Source organism: Saccostrea echinata, unplaced genomic scaffold, assembly GCF_033153115.1.
Source record: "Saccostrea echinata isolate AGI-Se365-2 ecotype Australia unplaced genomic scaffold, CSIRO_AGI_Sech_v1 ptg000009l, whole genome shotgun sequence".
Lineage (NCBI taxonomy): Eukaryota > Metazoa > Mollusca > Bivalvia > Ostreida > Ostreidae > Saccostrea > Saccostrea echinata.
In genome coordinates this window covers 3,879,639-3,904,643 of record NW_026889758.1, presented here as the reverse complement: position 1 = coordinate 3,904,643, position 25,005 = coordinate 3,879,639, and the positions used below count along the sequence as shown (strand labels likewise).

Here is a 25,005-nt window from a genome sequence, read left to right as displayed (position 1 = left end):
TAAGGATTTTATCATTATGTGCATAGACGATTGGTAATTATAGCTATAATTGACGGCATGCAAAACCTTATTGTCAATGACTTCAAAAAGGTCCTCCAGGACAGGTATTCTGGAGTTAGGGTGGGGCTCTATTCATCATACAGTGAAAATGCATGAATTCTTTAAAAAAAATTTCTCTCTCCCTGTATATTAAGCAGACAAACTAAGTGCATGGTTATGATGTGCAAGGGTGTCTCTTCCAAATTGTGATATTCATGGCCTCTGGGATAGGGGTTCTGTTGTTAGGGCAGGGCTCTAATAATTATAAAGTGAAAATACATTAATTTATTGAAAATCTTCTTTTCTGCCCATAGCTATTTAGCAAATAAGCTAAGTATATGGTTATGATGAGTAAGGATGCCACAATTGTGATGTTCCTGACCATGGGTCAAGGGTTCTGGTGCTGGACAGTGCTCTGTTGATCTTGTAGGGAAATTTTTATGCTGTGATGAAAGAAGTTATTCCATTTTGTTATTCATCTGATAATTAATCACTGTAAATAATGTAATTAAGAGGTCAATTGAATTGAAGAATGATACAAGATTTTTTTTAAATATAATATAAAAAGTACTTTTAAAAGTTTTAAATGGACAGGTAGACTTATGAATAATAGCGAATGCAGCAAGCGGCACAAACTGCCACTCGTAGTGATCTGTGTACCTGGTAGATTAACATGTAAGAACAGAGAAAATTTGGACTGGAATCTACACATTGTTCAAAGAAATTTTTATGAGTCAACGTGAAATGATTCCTGACTCCCAATAATCCTTTGCAGTGCATAGCAACATTGTGGTTCAAGCATAGCAACAGCTTGAAAAAAACTACGGTTTGCAATTTTCATTAAACAACTTTGCATGTAACGTCATATTATTTTCTTCACTTTTATGGCTCTGATCTTTTCTGATTTGTCAGAAATATCTGAAAAGTTTGGAATTTTGATCTTGATGCATGGGGATTGAGTGTGCAAAATTTGAGAGTATATCTTTGAATCATAAATATCATTTTCAAATAAAACAAAAAGACCTTATGCAGTACCGCAGATTACAGATTCTACTAAAAATTACTAAAAATTGTAATGTCATGAGCAGCATGCAAACGAGATTTGAGAGGTGTAGAAAGTTTTAGAATTATTTAATTATTTCAAAAGTAAACTGCACTTGCCCTAATGGTGCACTGTTAGACATATTAAATAAATAAAAATGAGACAAAAATACCCTATATTTGTAAATAAAATGTCATTTTAAGTCCAAGAGAGGCCAATGTGAGTAGGATTTTGCTGGGTTTATTACATCTATACTGTTTTATGTGCTCAAGTCAAGTTCTGGCAAATACAGGCAAGTCAATAGATTTCAAGACTAGACTAACATATTTCTTGTTAGCTGATCATCCTATATCTCTCATTTTTGGGCAAAGTATCTTCATCTATCAGTTTATTTTGTTTAATTATGTAATTCAGGCCCTTGGGCCTCTTTGTTAGTTGAATGTCAAATGCTCAATGTACATGTATTTTCAGATTGTCCCAAAGACCCACTCTTACCTGTTTTACCAGATGGAATGACATGTGTTTATCAATCATCCTGTAGTGCATTATTCTGTTGTATGAAGGTGACAAAGTTGAACAAGAGAACTATTGAAGTATCAGTGGAATTTGACGAGTGTTCCAATTTTTTGAAACTCACCATTGAAAGACTGTCCCAGACAAAATATCTACAAAACTTTGCATATGGTAATTGGCCTTTCTTTCAAATTATCTAGCATTAGTGTTGTTGGGTACAACAAAGTCTTTTTCTCTACCTGGATTGAGCATAATTGTGAAGTATTAAGTCACATGCTGAGATACATCATAGCATGTAAATAGAATTAAGGAGGTACTGTAGATTCCTAAATATATGCGAGGAATCAATTATCGCTTAATTACACGAGAAGCACCACTCGCGAAATGAAATTACTCGCTTTTATTTTTTATGGTGCTGAAATCAATGTAAAATCCCTTGATCAAATGTCCACTCACAAATTATTGTTCTTGCGATTTGACGTTAAAGAACCATTTCGCGAAAATAAGTACTTGCGAAAAATAAGGAATCGACAGTGTGTAATGAAAATGCATTATTTCTTCAAAAACCTTCTCTGCTCAGGGTTGTATTATACTCAGGTGACTATTAAGACCCTTGGGCCTTTTGTTGTTTATTTATTTATTTGTGTTAACAGTAAATTTGAAGCTCTTGGATGTTTTATTTGTAAGTACAAGAATTTTTCAATTTTCTCTTAAAAGTACCAAAAAATCTTAAATAATTCAGAGCTTATATTGGTCTTTTAGTGATGAATTCATATGTCAAAAGAGATGCTTTAAACATCCATTTAATAGACATTTTGTGTGGCATATACCACCTAAATAAGTGACTGTCTGTACTAATAAGGTTAATATTTGGTCTTTTTAGGCACGACAGAGAAATTCTCATTAAAAGGAATCTTTGAAGTCACGTGAGTGTATTTATATCAATTCATATGATTTTTGTGCACCTCTTAAAAAAAGGGGGCATATTAAATTGCTTTGCACCTGTCTGCTAGATGTCAGTCAGTAGACCAGTTGTTACCCCCCCCCCCCCCCCATTATCTTAAGAACCCTTTGCTTGACAGACATCAAACTTAGTACATTGGTATCCCTTGAAAAGTAGATGATGCCTATTGATTTTGATGTCACAAGGTGAAGTGTCAAACAATATGTGGGACAATATACATTTATTGCATGATCATGAGGGAAATATGAAGATATATTCAGCCAAGAAAAATCATATTCCACGAGGGCTTTGACTGAGCTTTTCTTGGCTGAATTAATCTTCATAGTTCTGGAACATTCATGCAATAAATTTTTAGTCATACCGAAACAAGCCAAGCCTTTAAAATTAAACAGAAACTTTCAAATTTCACACCACTCTCAAGTTCACATTCAGTTTAAAATAAAAAGTCACTGTAAAACTTTACTAGAGGTCCATGACGACTTTTCATAGACTATTAATTGTCTTCGATTTTCTGTGATTTTTTAAAGCATCCTTATTGGAAAGAAGATTGCTAATTTTATTGCTGCTAGGTACATGAAACCTTTCTACTATTGTAAATTTTGTGATGACTGTTGCTCCCAGAAGTGTTCGTTCAATAAATGATAAGTATTGTAGGAAAATGCACAAGGTCTCGGAAGAGATTGGATATAATGAAAAGCATAACAGGGAATTATGAAGTTTTATGACCCTAATAAAACTGTCAAGAACCAACCTAGTGACAAGTTGTATAGAATAATTATGATGAGGTTTAATAATATTTTCTGTTCAATGTCTTGAGAACCCTTTGCTTGACAAACTTTGAACGTAGTATTTAGAGAAAATGACCCCTATTGATTTTGAGGTCACAAGATCAAAGGTCAAGGGTCAAACTAGACAAAGAAAGATAATGACTGCTCAATATCTCCAGAACCCTTTGCTTGGCAGACTTTGTACACTGGTACCCCCTGAAAAGTAAATGATCCCTTTTGATTTTGATTTTTCACAAGGTTAAGGGTCAAAGAACTCTAGACATAGGAAGAATTTGTCTGTTCAATATCTAGAGAACCCTTTACTTTACAGACTGATCTTGCTGTATTGGTTTCCCTTAAGGAGTAGATGACTGGTATTGATTTTGAGGTCTAAAGATCTAAGGTCAGGGGTCAGAGTGGAAATGCAAAAGGTGAAACTATATACAGCAGGTTGGGTTATTTGGATCTTATATATTTTCTATGTTTTAGGTACACAATTACAAGAGATATGCGAAATAGAAGATACTTGTTTGATCTTGATGTGGCAGCATGTTTTGAAGATGCAGAGTGTGAACAAAAATTAACCGTCTTAAATCAGACAGAGATTCAAATGAAGATTTGCAACTATCAGGAAGGGTTTTTAAATTCAAGTAAGTAAAATATGTTAGAAAACATATGATTTGAATAATTATACCTTTTGGGTTAAGATTTAATGAAGGTACATTCAGAATTAAGTAGTATAATTGGAATCAAAAAAGTGATCCAAAGGTTACCAAAATCTTTAATCAAAATGTAACTTCATTACATTTCAAATTCACCTCAACCAAGTCAGGAAAGGCAACATCTTAATTATTTTATTATGCCCCCTCTTGAAGAAGGGAGGGCAGCTGTATGTCGGTCCATCAACAGTTTCTGTTCATTTTCTTTGCAGAGGTTGCACATAGTTACTTAAATGAAATTTGGTATGCAGATTTATCATAAAAATATCTAGGTCAAGTTTTGTTTTGGGTGCGATCGAGCAATTTTTGACAGATTTATGCCCCTTGGACTTAGAAAAATTCCAATTATTAGCTCACCTGAGCTGAAAGCTCAAGTGAGCTTTTCTGATCACATTTTGTCTGTAGTCCGTCTGTCTGCCTGTAAACTTTTCACATTTTCGACTTCTTCTCCAGAACCACTGGGCCAATTTCAACCAAACTTGCCACAAAGCATCCTTGGGTGAAGGGGATTTAAGTTTTTTTCTAATGAAGGGCCACATCCTCTTTCAAGGGGAGATAATAAAGAATTAGTGAAAAATTAATAGCATTTTTTAAAAATCTTTTTCTCAAGAACCACATGGCCAGGAAAGATGAAACACAAGTGGAAGCATCCTCATGTAGTGCAGATTCAATTTTGTTCAAAACATGACCCCTGGGGGTAGAGTGGGGCCACAATGGAGGATCATAGATTTACATAGAAATATATAGGAAAAACCTTTAAAAATCTTCTTCTCAAGAACAACAAAGCCTCGATGAGTCATATTTATATGGAAGCATCCTCAGATAGTGTAGATTCAAGTTTTTTTCAAATCATGACCCCCGGGGTAGGGCGGGGCCACAATGGAGGATCAAAGTTTTACATAGAAATATATAGGGAAAACCTTTAAAAAATCTTCTCAAGAACAGCAAAGCCATGATGAGTCATATTTATATGGAAGCATCCTCAGATAGTGTAGATTCAAGTTTGTTCAAATCATGACCCCCGGGGATAGGGTGGGGCAACAATGGAGGATCAAAGCTTTACATAGAAATATATAGGAAAAATTTTAAAAATCTTCTCAAGAACAGCAAAGCCATGATTGATCATATTTATGTGGAAGCATCCTCAGGTAGTGTAGATTCTATTTTGTTCAAATCATGACCCCCGGGGGTACGGCGGGGCCACAATGGAGGATCAAAGTCTTAAATAGAAATATATAGGAAAATTTCGTCTTCTGTAGAACTGCAAAGCCATGATAGTCATTTTGATATGAAACATCCTCAGATAGTATATATTCTAGTTTGTTAAAATGATGACCCCAGGGGGTAGAGCAGGGCCCAATGGGGGATCAAAAGTTTTACATAAGAACACATAGAAAAAATATTTCTTCTCAAGAACAGAAAAGCTGTGTTTAGTCATATTGATATGGAAGCATCCTCAGGTAGTGTAGATTCAAGTTTGTTCAAATGATGACCCCTTGGATAGGGAGGAGCCACAATGGGGGATCAAAATTTTTAAAAATCTTCTGAAGTACAACAAAGCCATTTGTTATATTGACATGGAAGCATCATCAGGTAGTTTAAAATTCAAGCCCCCCTAAACTTTTCAATACTGAACTGATTTGTGCTTTTGCCTAGCCAATTTGCTCAGGTGAGCGATGTGGCCCATGGGTCTCTTATTTTCAGTTTCCGTCATTTTCTTCACAGAGGTTGCATAATACTGCAATGAAATTTGGTATACAGATTTATCATAAGAATATCTAGGGCAAGTTCTGTTTTGGGTACGATTGAGCAATTTTTGACAGAGTTATGCCCCTTGGACTTAGAAAAATTCCAATTGTTTGCAGTTTCCGTTCATTTTCTTCGCAGAAGTTGCACATACTGAAATGAAATTTGGTGTACAGATTTATCATAAGAATATCTAGGTCAAGTTCTGTTTGGGTATGATCAAGCAATATTTGACAAGAGTTATGCCCCTTGGACTTAGAAAAATTCCAATTATTGGGGGGGGGGGGGGGGGGGGGGGAGGGGGGGATGAGTGTTTCACAAACATCTCTTGTTATTTAAAGATTAAAACTTGGAAATGAATAGTAACAGTGAGGAGGTGTTTAGCAACAGCAGTTTACATCTCAAATAACATGGGTATGTCGAAGTGAATTGAAAGCACATCATCTTCATATATTTACATTTGCACGTATTGTTTTATATAACACTGTTGAAAGCAACGCGTATCTATATCTGTATGAACACAGGTTCCTCACGTCATAAATGTTAAACGTAATTTCTCAGTGACGTCATAAAGGGTCGACGCGCAATCAATAGATCAAACTCGTGCCGTTGAGTTTGAAAAATAAAGCATTTCACGCGTTACAGATTATAATCAGGCATATATAAAATATGAATAAAGTCACAAATGTAAATATAAGTAACTAGAGCAGAGCCCGTTGCAAAGCAACGAGTAGGTCTTCCGTTGGAGCTGCGAACAGGAAGAAGTGACCTTGAGTCAAGGTCATGCCACATTCTAAGGTTATAAGCAATCTTGTAAGGGGTATCAACTTGCAATGTCTCACCAGTAGAAAGACAGTTAAGGAATGTTGTTTCTCCGTTGATGACCTTGAACTCGTTCAAATGACCTTGCATCAAACCATGACACACTCTGGTTATAAGCAAACCCCATCTATGTGTTACCGACTCGACAAGTTAACACATGTTCTTACAGACCATTCATCCAATCAAAACATTCTTTCCTTAGTGACCCTAAATTTAATCAACATGGCCGTAGGAACCGAGGGGGGGGGGGGCGTGCCCCCCAATAATTTTGCCGATATATAGATTACTATAGTAGACATAGATACTATAGCTTGTGCCACCTCAAAAGAAACGTCTGATAACCTTCTTTTTTTTTTTGCTTGTCAAGGAATTTTTGGTAGTTGGTGACCTTTTTTTTTGCTTGTCAGGAAATTTATGGTAGTAGTGCCCCCTCAACTGTCAACTGAAAATGTATGGCTGTGCCCCCCCCCCCCCAAAAAAAAAACCCCTGAATTTGCTTCCTATGGGCCTGATCAAGGCAATGATACACTGTATGATATCAGCGATACCCTTTTGTGTGTTTCGCAATTGACAAGTTCACAGTTTGCATTTATTGCATGATAGTGAGGGAGACATGAAGATTTCTTCGCCCATAAAAAATCATATTCCCCGAGGGCAACATGAAGATTTCTTCGCCCATGAAAAATCATACTCCCCGAAGGCAACGCCCTAGAGAAATATGATTTTTCATTTGCGAAGAAATCTTTATGTCTCCCTCACTATTATGCAATAAATTGTTTATAATACCGAATTAACCAAAATGCAGGAATTACAAAGGAGATCCAATGAATAAAGCAAACATGCATTTGATGAGAACGATATGAAAGAGATGTAAGTTACAGGTACACCAATAGCCTCGTTTCATTAAAAAAAAAATTCCTACGGGACAAGTTTGTGTGATCACACCAGTAACATTCAAACACCATTACATTTTTACACATTTAAATCGACACAATCAATCAACGATAATATGCTGACGGTGCGACCGTTGGGCGAGTGCATTGTTCACTTAATTTTAAGATCCGCCTCTTCAAACAGCACGAGACATTTGGAACGTCTAGACTGTGACGTCTCATGACGTATGTTAGCTGTATTTCCATAAACGAATTTTGAAAAGTGCAAACATTTTAACAAAGCACGTTTAATCTACTATCTGTATGCAATTCCATTAATTAAGGTGATTTTTTGGGGTGAATTTTTAGTTGTTGTTACCGCGCGAACGAATTTAGCAGCGTCGCTATAAACAATCTAACTCCTCACTCGTTTAATTGTGACGTCACAATCGTGAAACACGACGTTTTGTTGCAGGGCAAACATAATGGACACGTGACTTTCTCGGCCAATCAAATTATATTTTACTAGTGATTTTTCACTTGTAAGCTAGTTTTCACAGAGGTATAATAAACGTTTTTTTAGACCATACATCGAAATAAATTATCATAATTTCTATAGTCGTAATTTATTAGGTTCAACTCACTGCTTTAAAGGATCATTGTAAATGTTTTATGCCCAATTTGGATACTGAAGAACGTGTGATTTTTGAAACACTGATGCCCCCATATGGCATCTTATGGCAAAAGTTAAAAGTTTCTCAAATGCAAGTCAAACTCCATGGTCAAGATCAAAAGATAAAAAAAAATGTTATTACCCAAATAAAGGTCTTGAACAAAGAATATACTGTGAAATATATACTAGTATGAAAGCCACAGCAGCAACAGTTTAAAAGTTATGGCCAAGGTTAATTTCTTTAAAAGGTCAAACTCCAAGGTCAAGGGATCATAATTGTTTGTACTTGAGGGAAGGTCTTAATTGTTACAAGGAATACACATGTGGTATTAAAAAAGCCTTAGCACCAACTGTTCAAAAGTTAAAACCAAGGTTAAAGTTTTTCAAAAGTAGGACATAATCAAAGGTCAAGGTAAAATGGTCAAAATTAAAGGTATACAATGACAGGCCTTGTCACAAGAAAATTACCTATGTAATATAAAAGCCCTAGTACTAGTCATTCAAAAGTTATTGTCAAGGCAAAAGTTGTTTAAAAGTTGGTCAAACTCCAAGGTCAAGGTCAAATGGTCAAACATATTTATACCCAAGGAGGAGACTTATCACAAGGGATACAGATGTGAAGTATAAAAGCCATGGCACCAACTGTTCAAAAGTTTTGGCCAAGGTTATAGTTTGGTAAAATTTTGCGAAAGAGGATCAAACTCCAAGTTCAAGGTCAAGAGCTCAAATATGTTGGTACCTGAAGGAAGTCCTTGTTACTAGGAATACACATGAGAAATATGAAAGCAGTAGTTCCAACCAATCAAATTTTATGGGCATAGTTAAAGTTTTTGCGGACAAAGAGGCTAACACAGTCTAACAGACAAATAGACAGGTGGACAGGACAAAAACTGTATGCCCCCCCCGATCTTCGATTACAGTAGCATAATAAAATGTCGGCGTCTTTGGGTTTTCGCATTGGCCTTAAATCTGAAAATCCAAAGTATTACAAGGTGCATTACGATACGCTTTCACATCATGTTCTATAACCCAGAGCATATTGTCTGCAAAGATAAATATTTAATTCAGTATTTAATTAGCTATGCATAATTATCTATGTTGTTTTAAAAAGGAAATATAAAAAAAATATTTGTTTTATATTTTTCGATGTAGAGATATACAGAAAATGTTTTCCAATTTTAAGTCCTATGATAATCGCAATACACATTTTAAAAAAAAAATTATCTATGTTGTTTTAAAAAGGAAATATAAAAAAAATATTTGTTTTATATTTTTCGATGTAGAGATATACAGAAAATGTTTTCCAATTTTAAGTCCTATGATAATCGCAATACACATTTTAAAAAAAAAAGTGTGTGTTGGAGGGGGGGGGGTCATTACATTTTTGCTGGGATTCGCCTATGTATGACCCTAGAGAAACAAAGAGTGGGGAGGGTGCAAGCAGCAACTAAATCAAAATTTACATATTAAAACTACAACAAAAGACTATTTTCAGAAGGTCTGCCCCTCCCCCCCCCCCCCCCCTTACAATCCGTACAACGGACCTGTGAGAAAAATACTGATCCTACATTCAGAGTCCCAGGGCACCAGGAAAGAGTGGCAAAAAGAGAATATCGGTTTATTTCAGTCTATAAGTCGAATCAAAATATCTTTTCCTCAAGAGTCTTCTTTCTTTGAGTTCTTCCCAGTGATCGTGTGATTTATTTCATTTAATTTACGTTCTGTACTGGACTTGGAAAATGAGGACATCTTTAGGTTCCTGAGCTGGCCTTGAAGCCCGCAGAACAGATTTTCTGCTTTATGATAAATTCAAGTGATATGTAATATGGTATTAATTTTGTGTTGATTTTATTAATGTTAATTTCATCAAGAAATATGAAAAATTAATGTTTTAACTATACATAGTGAGGCATTATTTGTGTGGAACGATTATTTTGGGGTTTTCACGATTTTTTCATATGGTACACATGATGAGTAAGTGCAATAAATATAATTCGTGGAAAAAATGTCCAACAAGCCCCGGGGTTGAATATCCGGGGGGGGGGGGTCTGTCCACAAGTACCTGTTGTCAAGCCCGTAGAAAACAATTTCAGTTTTTTTTGGGAAGGGGGGGGGGGCAAATAGAAATTTCCACAGGTACTTGTACTCGATTTTTTCCTATGGTACACATGATGAATAAGTGTAATAAATATAATTTGTGGAAAAAAATGTCCAACAAACATCGGGGTTGAATTTGGGGGGGGGGGGGATCCTGTCCACAAGTACCTGTGGAAATTTCTTGATACATAAACAGAATTTAAAAGCATGTATTAGACATCTTTTGAAGGGGAGAGGGCACGGCCGTAATTAAAAGTTATATAGAGACTAGGAAGGAATGAACTGTCATTAAATTTTGGTTAAGAACTATTACCTAAACTCTTCACTTTCACATTTTCAATTACAGATTCTTGTTTTTAAAAAGCTATACATGTACATTTATATGCATCTACGAGATGCATAAATTATGTTATTAATCATTTTATCTTAAAGGAAAAGTAAAAATCTCAATCAAACTTGTTCCGCATATTATGCTCTCTGATTCATTACTCAACAGATGCTTCATATACATGTAAGAAGGGAAGACCGCAGACTGCAGGTGTGATAAATTCACAGCATGCAGCTCCAGCCTTAATTCCAACTTTGTTCAAAAATATTATTATTCAACGCGAAAAATTAGAATTAGCCGATAGAATATTTTGAATCACTTCGGAAATGCTGCCGTAACACCAGACTGAGTTCACAATATCGAGTGATTTTGATTGACAGGTGTAGCGCCGTTGTGCATGGATTTCGTGTAACTATGCATGTACTGCAGATTGTGGTTGAAAATAATAAACAAACAGATCTAAAGAAAAGATATTGTATACTGTACATATATTTGTTAAGAACCAGTTCATTCATGAAACGAATTTAGTCGTATTATGTGGGCCCATGTTAGATTTGACAGGTTGATTAACTAGTAGAAATTCAATGGACCACAGTCATTTAGGGTATTCCGAATCACCCCGCACATCGCGACTCTCGGTAATTTACCTTACCGCTGTACCTCGCACGACACATGCACAGGTGTGACAACCAAACAGTCATTATTAGTAAGGTCTATACTTATTGCATACAACAAATAAAGAGGTAAACATAATGCATTAACTAAAAGAATTAATTATTTTAATTCATTAACTTTCTATCCTTTTCGAAGAAAATGCCCGTGTAGAAACGTATTTCTCATCGATGTCGTGGCGTTGTTGGTGGATGAAACATGGCATAAAAGGTATCGATAGAACGGCAATTTTATAAGCTTTTGTGAGTATTATTTGTTTTTTATAACACCTCAAAAATATACTAGTTATGGCCGCATTTGTAGCCCCCTACAGTTTCGAACCACGTGTGTACATGCCCCTGGCCAAATAAATTGCACACGCTACATGTATACTTGTTATATGTCAGATTATTATTTTTTTTATAACATTGTTTTTAGCTCTACTGGTCAGAGACCAGAAGAGCTTATGCGATAGTAAGGTGTCCGTCGTCCGTCCGTCTGTCTGTCTGTCTGTCTGTCTGTCTGTCTGTCTGTCCGTCTGTCTGTAAACAATTTTTCAAAACGCTACTCCTCCTACAGTTTTGGTCCGATTTCAATATAACTTGGCACACAAGTAGACTACACTAAGATACATAATTTAGTGCATCGGTTTTTGATTTCGATGGACGGTGTTGCCATGGTTACTAAAAATAGAAATTTCTGTGAAATTCCTTTAAAACGCTACTCCTCCTACAGTTTTGGTCCGATTTCAATATAACTTGGCACACAAGTAGACTACACTAAGATACATAATTTAGTGCATCGGTTTTTGATTTCGATGAACGGTGTTGCCATGGTTACTAAAAATAGAAATTTCTGTGAAATTCCTTTAAAACGCTACTCCTCCTACAGATTTGGTCCGATTTCAATATAACTTGGCACACAAGTAGACTACACTAAGATACATAAATTAGTGCATCGGTTTTTGATTTCGATGGACGGTGTTGCCATGGTTACTAAAAATAGAAATTTCTGTGAAATTCCTTTAAAACGCTACTCCTCCTACAGATTTGGTCCGATTTCAATATAACTTGGCACACACGTAGACTACACTAAGATACATAAATTAGTGCATCGGTTTTTGATTTTGATGGACGGTGTTGCCATGGTTACTAAAAATAGAAATTTCTGTGAAATTCCTTTAAAACGCTACTCCTCCTACAGTTTTGGTCCGATTTCAATATAACTTGGCACACAAGTAGACTACACTAAGATACATAATTTAGAGCATCGGTTTTTGATTTCGATGGACGGTGTTGCCATGGTTACTAAAAATAGAAATTTCTGTGAAATTCCTTTAAAACGCTACTCCTCCTACAGTTTTGGTCCGATTTCAATATAACTTGGCACACAAGTAGACTACACTAAGATACATAATTTAGTGCATCGGTTTTTGATTTCGATGAACGGTGTTGCCATGGTTACTAAAAATAGAAATTTCTGTGAAATTCCTTTAAAATGCTACTCCTCCTACAGTTTTGGTCCGATTTCAATATAACTTGGCACACAAGTAGACTACACTAAGATACATAATTTAGGGCATCGGTTTTTGATTTCGATGGACGGTGTTGCCATGGTTACTAAAAATAGAAATTTCTGTGAAATTCCTTTAAAACGCTACTCCTCCTACAGTTTTGGTCTGATTTCAATATAACTTGGCACACACGTAGACTACACTAAGATACATAATTTAGTGCATCGGTTTTTGATTTCGATGGACGGTGTTGCCATGGTTACTAAAAATAGAAATTTCTGTGAAATTCCTTTAAAACGCTACTCCTCCTACAGTTTTGGTCCGATTTCAATATAACTTGGCACACAAGTAGACTACACTAAGATACATAATTTAGTGCATCGGTTTTTGATTTCGATGGACGGTGTTGCCATGGTTACTAAAAATAGAAATTTCTGTGAAATTCCTTTAAAACGCTACTCCTCCTACAGTTTTGGTCCGATTTCAATATAACTTGGCACACAAGTAGACTACACTAAGATACATAATTTAGAGCATCGGTTTTTGATTTCGATGGACAGTGTTGCCATGGTTACTAAAAATAGAAATTTCTGTGAAATTCCTTTAAAACACTACTCCTGCTACAGTTTTAGTCTGCTTCTAATATAATTAGGCATACAAGAAGACTATACTAAGATACATAATTTATTGCATTGGTTTTTGAATTCGATGAACAGTGTTGCCATGGTTACTTAAAATAGAAATTTCTGTGAAATTCCTTTAAAACGTTACTCCTCCTACAATTTTGGTCTGATTTCAATCTAATTTGGCACACAGTTAGAATACACTACGATACATAATATGTATTTCTGTTTTTTTTATTTGGGTGAATGGTGTTGTCATGGTTTCCGGTACTAAAAATAGAAATTTCCGTGAAATACTTTCAAAACGCTACTACTCCTAGTTTTCATTTGATTTCAATATAACTTGTCACAAAAGTAGACTACATTAAGATACATAATTCTATTTATTGTTGCATGTTGCAATGTTTCAAATCCAAGTGCTACTTTTCTTTTGTTATACAAACAGACCAGTAGAGCTACAGTCTCATCAGAGACTTCTGGTTCTTAAATAGAAGGGGTATGAAAGTAATGATTTGACAAAGCAAGAGCTATAATAAGACTATCCCGGGTCCCGGTATACACTTGATCAGTGTTGATCAATGTTCATATGTACGAGTACACGTATGCAAATAATTCGATAGCTTTTGAAGATTTCAACATACATTTTTGTAACATGCATATTTTTAATAACCACTTTATATACAAAACAAAATTTCATTCTCTTATCTGGTAATATGGACGTCGTAATAGATCTGACTGAATGCTTGACATGCCTGTTTCAAAAACGTTTCCTAAGTTATCTTAAGATATGCCTAAGTTATAACTTTAGAAGTTCCTAAGATTTATCACAGCTGTATCGCGAAACAATCTTATCTAAAAAAAATTTATAAGTCATTTCTTAAGTTGTGCCTTTAAGGACTAATAAAATAACATTCCCGCTCTATATACAACTCTCAGTATGGTATATATTTTTAGATTCAAAAAGGAAGGGTGCGAGGATTGGGGATTGCCCCCACTTTTAAAGGATTTGGACACAAGTATGCTTAACTTTTATGAAGTGTGTTGCTAGATCTAAGCATTCACAGACACACACTTTCAAGCCATCTTCCCTTCCGAGCACACGATATTTGTATTTTAATTTTTAAACATTGTTCTAGGTGTTATACATTTACTTTATTTTGTTCTTATAAGGTATCTACATGTAAATAAAATTTTAAAATGAATGCTTCGTAGCGAACACATGCGAGTTTATATTTTTCAAACAATCTTTGCCAATTACTACACTGCATGTACACGTTAGTTGTTTGTGCGGTGTAGAGCAACAATGTATTTCAACATCGAGGTGCCTGCGGCTCTCTGTGGCCACGTGTATGTAAACGAGGACTGGACTACAACACTTAAAGACACAAAGCGGCAGAGATGGATGAAACTGTTTGCTATATTACAAAGACTTGAATTATAGTACATGTATATTTGAAGGAATTTTTATTTATATTAATGTTTATTTAATTCTATAAATAATAAATGGACATTCACAAGAGTGATGGTAAAAATAATATGTGCGTAGCATGCGTAGTAATTACAATTATTTACCGAAGCCCCCATTCAATTACAATTGCAGATGAATTAAAATACAACAACACGGGATAGAGCAATACTTTTTTTTAATTGTATTATTGCGTGAACAGACAAAAACAGCGATTAAAATTCAAAATGATTTTTATGCACCAGTGTTTGGAATTAAGATTATAAAAGATCGGTAAAGTAATCTTACTGATTCGATATAATTAAAAACATAACTTTCCATTAATTAATACCTCTTTGTACAAAATTGACATTATACGCGATCAAAAATACTAGCTTTGTTTATGGCCACAGGTGGCTAGTACACTGGTGACCTCGATCAACAGCGTGGGATTCGCGCGTTGGGTTACATAACTAAACATCGAGCTGAACATGGAGACCGTAATATGCATACAGCTAATGATCGTGAATTATTCAATGCATACAGTTTAAAATCACTTACAAAGTTTGTTGTAATAATAAACGTAGAAAGATAGATTTAATATTCTCCGCTTTTGAACACTATTAATCTAATTTAAAAAAAAGAAGAAAAGAAAGACTAGTTGTAATAAATAATTTAATAGTAAACCATAAACCACGTTTTAAACCTTATTAAAAAGAAAATTAACATTAAATACCGCAGGGTATATTATTGAAAGCAAGTCTGTTTAAGTTATACACATGAAGAGGCCTGATTTCCTTGCCGAATGAAAAACGTTACCTGTTTACCTGGCCTGCTTTCTAATACGTATTACGCAATACCCATGGTATACTCGAACAAAACAACATTTTCATTAGATCAAAAAGGTGTAAAAGAACAATTTTGTTCCCAGGATCCAGATCGAAATATTTACCGTTTTTGAGTTATAAAGCAAAAACTTTTAAGGGCCCAAGATCCCTAATCATAGGGGCCAGCCCCTTTTAAATAGTATATTATGAAAGCCCTTACAATTATGCACAACTTTTGTTCTACATGTCTTAACAAAATATTTCTAGTTTTCAAGATATAAAGGAAAATATGTCAAATTTTTTGCTGTTTTCCGCGTTCTAACTTTTGACCCCTCTCTAGCGCCATTTTTAATGCAAAAATCAAAAAACAAAAACCGATGTGCACAACTTCAATGCTTCCTCTTTTCAATTTCAAAAGGTTTTGTGCTCCAATTATAACCATTTCTGATCCTTTGTCTGGAAATCGGAGGCATGCAAAATTCAATCAAAGGGGAATAACTCGTGAACAGAAGGTAATTTCCAAATTGTATTATGGTATTCTGACAGTGTTTTGTAAAGTCTAAAAGCTCTGAAAATTTGAACAAAATCTGTTTAAAAATGAGGAAGATATGAAGCGTCAAAGTTGGCGTCTAGGAAAAAAAAAAAAAAGAATAATCTTAATCATCACAATCAGTAGAAGGTCTTCCGTTGGAAACGGAAGACCTTAATAAGGTATCATTTTAAAATGTATCGGGATATAAATACGGATTGGTATGAGATCAAGTAATTTCAGCAATCATTGTCTGGCAAAATTTGACAGAAATGCCCTTTTGACAATTCTATAAATTTATAAAAAAAAATTGACAGTCATTTATCCCAGTGAGAGTTATCGTGTCAAAGAGTCATTGAACCTTGAGGGTAAATCTATAGAATGTGACTTAGGTGAGTTTTGTAACCCTTGGACCTCTGTTTATAAAGTAAATGCATGCACTTGGTTTTAATTTTTTTCCTCTATAATTTTTAGCTCTACTGGTCAGAGACCAGAAGAGCTTATGCGATAGTAAGGTGTCCGTCGTCCGTCCGTCTGTCTGTCTGTCTGTCTGTCCGTCTGTCTGTAAACAATTTTTCAAAACGCTACTCCTCCTACAGTTTTGGTCCGATTTCAATATAACTTGGCACACAAGTAGACTACACTAAGATACATAATTTAGTGCATCGGTTTTTGATTTCGATGGACGGTGTTGCCATGGTTACTAAAAATAGAAATTTCTGTGAAATTCCTTTAAAACGCTACTCCTCCTACAGTTTTGGTCCGATTTCAATATAACTTGGCACACAAGTAGACTACACTAAGATACATAATTTAGTGCATCGGTTTTTGATTTCGATGGACGGTGTTGCCATGGTTACTAAAAATAGAAATTTCTGTGAAATTCCTTTAAAACGCTACTCCTCCTACAGTTTTGGTCCGATTTCAATATAACTTGGCACACAAGTAGACTACACTAAGATACATAATTTAGTGCATCGGTTTTTGATTTCGATGGACGGTGTTGCCATGGTTACTAAAAATAGAAATTTCTGTGAAATTCCTTTAAAACGCTACTCCTCCTACAGTTTTAGTCCGATTTCAATATAACTTGGCACAGAAGTAGACTACACTAAGATACATAATTTAGTGCATCGGTTTTTGATTTCGATGGACGGTGTTGCCATGGTTACTAAAAATAGAAATTTCTGTGAAATTCCTTAAAAACGTTACTCCTCCTACAGTTTTGGTCCGATTTCAATATAACTTGGCACACAAGTAGACTACACTAAGATACATAATTTAGTGCATCGGTTTTTGATTTCGATGGACGGTGTTGCCATGGTTACTAAAAATAGAAATTTCTGTGAAATTCCTTAAAAACGTTACTCCTCCTACAGTTTTGGTCCGATTTCAATATAACTTGGCACACAAGTAGACTACACTAAGATACATAATTTAGTGCATCGGCTTTTGATTTTCGATGGACGGTGTTGTCATGGTTACTAAAAATAGAAATTTCTGTGAAATTCCTTTAAAACGCTACTCCTCCTACAGTTTTGGTCCGATTTCAGTATAACTTGGCACACAAGTAGACTACACTAAGATACATAATTTAGTGCATCGGTTTTTGATTTCGATGGACGGTGTTGCCATGATTACTAAAATTAGAAATTTCTGTGAAATTCCTTTAAAACACTACTCCTGCTACAGTTTTAGTCCGATTTCAATGTAACTTGGCACACAAGTAGACTACACTAAGATACATAATTTAGTGCATCGGTTTTTGATTTCGATGGACGGTGTTGCCATGGTTACTAAAAATAGAAATTTCTGTGAAATTCCTTTAAAACACTACTCCTGCTACAGTTTTAGTCTGCTTCTAATATAATTAGGCATACAAGAAGACTATACTAAGATACATAATTTATTGCATTGGTTTTTGAATTCGATGAACAGTGTTGCCATGGTTACTTAAAATAGAAATTTCTGTGAAATTCCTTTAAAACGTTACTCCTCCTACAATTTTGGTCTGATTTCAATCTAATTTGGCACACAGTTAGAATACACTACGATACATAATATGTATTTCTGTTTTTTTTTATTTGGGTGAGTGGTGTTGTCATGGTTACCGGTACTAAAAATAGAAATTTCCGTGAAATACTTTCGAAACGCTACTACTCCTAGTTTTCATTCGTCATAATGATTTCAATATAACTTGTCACAAAAGTAGACTACATTAAGATACATAATTCTATTTATTGTTGCATGTTGCAATGTTCAAATCCAAGTGCTACTTTTCTTTTGTTATACAAACAGACCAGTAGAGCTACAGTCTCATCAGAGACTTCTGGTTTTCTAGATTTCTCACTTACACATTGGATGAGGAATAGATCTATTGACCAAGTATATAACATTAAACCTTCACAAGCCAATGAACTGTTGTTGGATCTTGGGCTTGACCACTTCTTGACAGCAACAGAAAAGTGTTCATTGTCAGACAGTGTGTATGGAGCTGTTGACACAAATGGATGGAACAATGGTAAACATTTGAGCTCTTTCTATCTGAGTTTTTGGTTCAATTGAGCTTTTCCTGATCAAATTTTTTTCATTATAATTATCCATCTTTTTATGTCTGCCATGACTATTGTGTTTGACCAAACTTTTCTTAAAAGCTGAGGAGTGACATACCTTAAAAATAATACATGTATATGTAATGACTGTCTTTTTATTTCAGAGTGCATGATGTTTCCCAATGACACTTTAACCAACATCACAGACACAGTGCGCTGTCATGTGCCATCCTCCTGTGATAGGGTTATGTGTTGTGTGTACATACAGCCTGTACAGAGACATGTACAGATGGAGCTCATCATAGATACATGTACCTATGACATGGAGGGAGTCATCGATAATCTTAAAGTACCATACAGCATTTTCAATCGAGATTGGGGTAAAGAAAAGTTTTTATTTGCTTTCATTCATTGATATTACATAGTCATTTTGATTTCAAATTTTGTCTGTTCATAGTAACCTTGTGGGGCAGATGAAATTGAGTTCACCTCATTTAATTTTAGTCATGCAGTATTAAGATATATACATAAAGTGTTGTTGGGGGTTAATTTTATTGGAGTTAAAAAAAGTGTTTACAAAATGCTCTCGTTTTTTGTATAGTATGATACATTATTTGAAACAGTTTGCATATATTGATAAATTTTGTGAAACTTCACTCATCGCAAAATTTGCAAAAAATTCCCTCACACAAACATTTTCATGTTGCAGTAGCTATTTATGAAAATTTTACATAAGATTGGATTTTGAGTAAGGAGTATTTCAAGAAAAATTTGCGTAATATTACTCTGGTTACCTTCAAGGCCTATGGGCTTCTTTGCTCTTTCAGGTAGATGGGAAGAATTTGGTATTCATGGTGTTGTCCACTGGGGGTAAGAAATGAAGATAATTTGTGTCTGAGAATTATAGGACTTTGTGAAATTTTAAATTCTGTTGTATGAAAACAAACTATTATTGTAGACTTGTACAATTGAATGCATACTTTGATGTTTAGATAAGATAAATAAAGGTGCTGTGATGTCAGACACATCTCATGTTCAAAAAACCTATATTTATGATTAAGTATGTAATAAAAAAGCATAATATGATCTACATGTATATTTTCAGTTATCATGTGACTCCTGTCTCATCAAAAAAGGAATTTTTAGTCGATGGAACAATTAGATTGTGTTTTGAAATGGAATTCTGTGAAACCAACCTGACAGTTTTCAGTAATTTACCTCTCCACTTCCAGACCTGTAATGCTAGTGATGGGGAACTACCATTCAAAGGTATGTAAAACAGTTTGGCTTAAAAACTGGTCATTCCATACTTTTTTGTCAAAGGCTTATATGGAAAAACCCGGGGATATAATTTTTTTCTCTGTTTGCTGTCCATCATTCTTTCTGTAACACTTTTCAAGTTCACAAATTCATATATTTAGTTCTCTGAGAGATTTTGAAATGAAACATTTAGATGTTGACTTTTTCGAACTAAAGAAAGACCACCATAAATTTTAAGGTGTAAAACACCAAAGGTCAAGATCATAAATACATATAAATTTTGTGAATGATACACTTCAGTTTCCAAATGATATGCTTTTGCATTGAATTTTGAAACAATGACTCCCTAAAATTTTAAAATAGACTATTAATTTTGAAGTCGAAAGGTAAAGGTCACAAATTCATATATAAGATAAAATTATTTCCAGTTGATAAATTAAGATATGTTTGAGATTTTGAAATGAAACACAAGGTTATGAAGTCTTTTTAACTTTAAAACAGACAGCTATTGATTATGAAGTCAAAAGGTAAAGGTCACAAAATCATATGAAGGTTGTTTAATATGTAATGTGTATTGTACCACAGCGTGACAATGCTTTGCAGGATTTCTTGGGTGATGATACTCATGAATATCTCTATTCAATGCCTTTCCAATGGTATAAACATGAGCCTTCAACTCCTTGTAGTTTTAAAGCTGTTGACATATCCTATCGCAGGTGCCCAGATCTAATCCAATGCAACTTTTTCCTTTTTTCAAAACTTAAAAAGTTCTTATCTGGTCATTGTTGCAAGTTCTAACAAGCCTTTGAATCATCAGTCAGTGACCAGAGGTCTTCCTAAATCTAACTCCGACACATTTCAGACAAGGATTCAGAGATTAAAATTATGTATTTCAAACCGTGGAAAATACTTTGAAGGGATGTAATATTCATTTCACTATTTGAGTTGAATGCTTTTTAGATACTGTACAATACACATTACATTTCAAACAACCCTTGTATATGTTGTGAAATGGTAAACTTTAGTTTCCTTATGATATCGCGGAAAGTACTTAAGCTTTTGCAATGAAATTTAATATCATGACTCCAAAGGTCAAGGTCATGAATTCATAAGGACAAACTGATTTTACATAATTATACATCTTAACGTCTTTCTCCCGAACTTCTAGGAGTCAAGCTGCTTGAATGTGATATGATTACAGAGTTCTTACTAGACTCTAAAAGTTTTGTCACAAGGCCTTAGTTCCAGGGTGGGCGAAAGTGGTCATAGCTTGAGATACTCATGATACTCAAGTGACCAACAAGGCTCATGGTCTTTTTGTTTTTTGTAGGTATAAGTTATGATTTTTGGAAAGCAACAGAGTGTCCAAGTTCAGCATTCGATGCATCAGGTATTGTGTGCATATATACTTATGTAATATATATAAAGAGATACTATTAAAACTAATATTGTAAAAATGTATATCTAAAATATCTGAGATAGATTGTAGGTGATGCCAATTTTTCTACAAGATCCTCTTTTACTGACACAGTTTGGTAGATTTGATAATTATAAATGATATTAAATAATGTACTTATAAAGTTGTATTATTATTTAAGCTTGCAGTTCAACACAGATAAATGGGATACCAACAGATGTACAAAAGTTCTGTCATTATCTAAGTAACTGCAGAGGGATTGAATGCTGTTTTGACAGTGCCTTCTACCAGGGAAACAAAACCATTTATTTCAAGCTTGAAATTGATTGTGCAAATCTGGAGTTTCAAATAGAGTCCAAAAGAGTTGTCAAGTCTCTTCCCACATCAGGCAGTAAATAGATATTACTAATAATGAAATATAGAGTGAACATGTTGTTTTCTTGTGGATTTAGAATGTAAAAGCTATGCCAAGATAGGACAAATCCGCAAAAATTACAATTGCAAAATATTGTTTCAATATTCATTCAGATATTTTGTACATGCAATTATGAGAAGTGGTGCGTATGTCTGACAGGGTTCTCATTAACGCAAGAACCTGCGTACTGGACACAGCAAAATTATTTGGAATGCAAGGTTTTTAAAATCGATGCGTCCGCAGACTCATGAGTTTCCACATCCTCGTTAGCGAGAAATTCGGGTGTCATCGAAATTCGAAGATTTTAGATGTCAGGATTTGTCCAAAACATAATGAACCAAAACCTTCCTGTAAATAATATCTATTAAATAAGTTGATACAAAAACATCTTTACTTGTACCTATTTCACAATTATTAGTCCAAACTCCGATAGCTGCAAACAACACATGGTAGCTTTTCTTTTTTAAACACTTTTTTTCAATCTTGTGTTTCATATTGAGACAATAATTACTGCTTGTATACACAATGTGACTCGATTGTCTCGTGACTTTCACCTAATGCATAAGACTGACAGGATTAGTTATGCCTCAATGCACATGACACCTGTGATTGTTAACCGTCAACTTTGGAGTACTTGATTATGCAACTGTTTGTTTTAGCTTAAAATATAAACACCAAATTAATTTTGATGGCAGTTAACTAGAAAAGTATTTTAGAATATGGCTTGGATGCATTTATTATCTTTTAATAGATCGCATAAAACTTCTGTTAGAATAAAGATTTGTATTGTTGTTTGAGTGGACTGAGTGCATTAATTCATTTTAATTGGTACTCGAAATATTTTTAACAAAAACTAAATAAAAGATAGTAGTTTAATTAAGCATAATAGCTTAATACCAGTTTTCATGCACCTTTGATCAATATGTCTTAATGAATTTATAAAATGTAAACATGACAGCGTTCTGATAATTCATAATGTTTAGTGCATGATCATACCCCGTAAATAAATTTTTGCGGTATAGTACAACCGCAGAAATTGAAAATGCAGAAATTAATTTGCTACCTTTTAGGGGTTAAATCTCAAAAATTTCAAACCGCAGAAAATACCCGTTATATGGTATGTGTTTTTTTCTTTCCCTTCCAGGTATTGAAAATGTAGAGATTATTGGAGACCAGTCTGACTTTCAGTTAAATTACACAGTTACTAGAAATTCTTCAAGATACCTAATTAAAGCAATCCTAATAATCCAAGGAATTACTGATGACCCTTCAGGAAAGATTAATTACACAATCATAGATGAGTATTCCTCAATATCTCCAACCAACTGTTCACATAACAACACAATGGGAAGACGAAAGAAGAGAGCAGTTGAAGTTAACAAGTATATATTTAACTTTTGGATACTGTATATGTCAATTAAATGCTTTTTTGTTGAGATCACCTTGATTTTTAGCTCATCTCTACCAAGTCAAGCTTATGCTATACCCTTGGCGTTAGTATTGCCGTCCCGGTTAAAGTTTTGGGAGCAAATTAATTCCAATTGAAAGTAACTATAAGCCCTACATGGACCAAACTTACATGGATGATGCATCTAGAGATGGACACACCAGACTTGCTTCAGATGCTGGATCTGACCTAGATTTTCCAGATGAGTGATCAGGTTAAATTTTTTGGAGCAAGTCCATTCCAAAGTAACCATAAGCCCTGTCTGGACCAAACTTGCTTGGATGATGCATCTAGGGATGGACACTACCAGATTTGCTTTTGATGCTGGAGCTGACATACATTTTCCAAATGGGTGACCAAGTTAAAGTTTTTGGAGCAGATCCATTCCCAAGTAACTTAAGTCCTACTTAGACCAAACTTGCTTGGATATTCAGGATGCACACGAACTAGAAAAGAAAAAATAGTGTGCGATTTGCCCTCTTTATAGAAAACATTTGTAGAGGTGTGTTTCATAACCCTTGATTATCTATGTTGGAAGCAAGGGAGAGCTCATGCAATAATCTGTGAGGCAAGTTTGCCATTGCATGCTTCTCATGTTTATCAATTTGGAGTTGGTTCATTTCTGAGCAAATGTATTTTTAGATAGTGCTAACTTCAAAGGATATATCAATGCATGATGCCTTCCATTTTGAATGAATGACTAGATAAATTTCTAGTTTTAAATTTAAGTAAATAGTAAGTTTAATATTTAAGTAAATAGTGATTTAATAAATTTGCTTTGTTTTGTCTACCAAGGCCTTATGATGCTGATGATGTTGTTAAATTGGTCATATATTTAAAATCAAATTTTAAGTGGATTTCTTAGCTCAGCTCAACAAAGTTTTTTTTTGGGGGGGGGGGGGGGGGCTTATGTAATACCTTCGCGACCCATGTTAAAGTTTTTTAGAGCTGGTCTCTTTTCCAAGTAACTATGAGCTCCATAATGACCAAACTTGAATAGATGATACATCTAAGGATGCACATTACCAGGCTTGCATCGGATGCTGGATCTGACCTACATTTTCTGGATGAGTGACCAAGTTAAAGTTTTTGGAGCAGATCTCATTTCCAAGTAATTATAAGCCCAATGTTGATCAAACTTGGATGGATAATATATCTAAGGATGCACACTTGGACTTTGTTTTTGAAGCAGGTTCGTTACCAAGAAACTATAAGGGCTATCTAAACCAAACTTGCATTGATGATGCATCAAGGGATGAACACTTTCAAACTTGCTCCAGATGCTAGATTTGAATTAGATTTTTTGGATGAGTGACTAGTTTAAAGTTTTTAGGTAAGTCCATTCCCAAGTAACTGCAAGCCCTATCAGACCAAAATTACATAAATGTTGCAACTAGGGATGCACACTTCTAGATTATTAGTTTAGTGTGTACTTAAAGACAACATTCATAACCTCTGATTACCTATGTTTATCTAGGGATATACTGCTAGCCATGTGTCTAAAGCTAAACTGGCCAATATTTTTCAAAAGAAGCCCAATTATGAGAAAAATTAATAAAATATATTTTTTTATTGAAGTTTTAAATCATTTGGACTATGACTTGATATAAGACATTTTTTTTTCACAATGTAGATTGGATCCAACAAACTTTAAAGAGGGTCTGAAGACACTTTTGGAAACAAGTGCATCAAATGAGGAAATTGAAAACTATATAAAAAGTGTTCAAAACCATGATGTAAGTATC

The 25,005-nt window shown here is 34.6% G+C and overlaps 1 protein-coding gene across 1 annotated transcript in view; it reads left to right on the top strand.

The window, feature by feature from the left end:
* LOC133181486 (uncharacterized) overlaps positions 1-25,005 on the top strand; it is a 344,223-nt gene that overhangs the window by 185,008 nt on the left and 134,210 nt on the right. Inside the window, 11 exon segments of the mRNA XM_061315978.1 lie at positions 1,553-1,765; positions 2,478-2,520; positions 3,815-3,975; positions 18,511-18,690; positions 18,886-19,101; positions 19,549-19,591; positions 19,827-19,990; positions 21,312-21,350; positions 21,580-21,789; positions 22,958-23,195; positions 24,894-24,996. Of these exon segments, the coding sequence (XP_061171962.1) occupies positions 1,553-1,765; positions 2,478-2,520; positions 3,815-3,975; positions 18,511-18,690; positions 18,886-19,101; positions 19,549-19,591; positions 19,827-19,990; positions 21,312-21,350; positions 21,580-21,789; positions 22,958-23,195; positions 24,894-24,996 (1,610 nt within the window).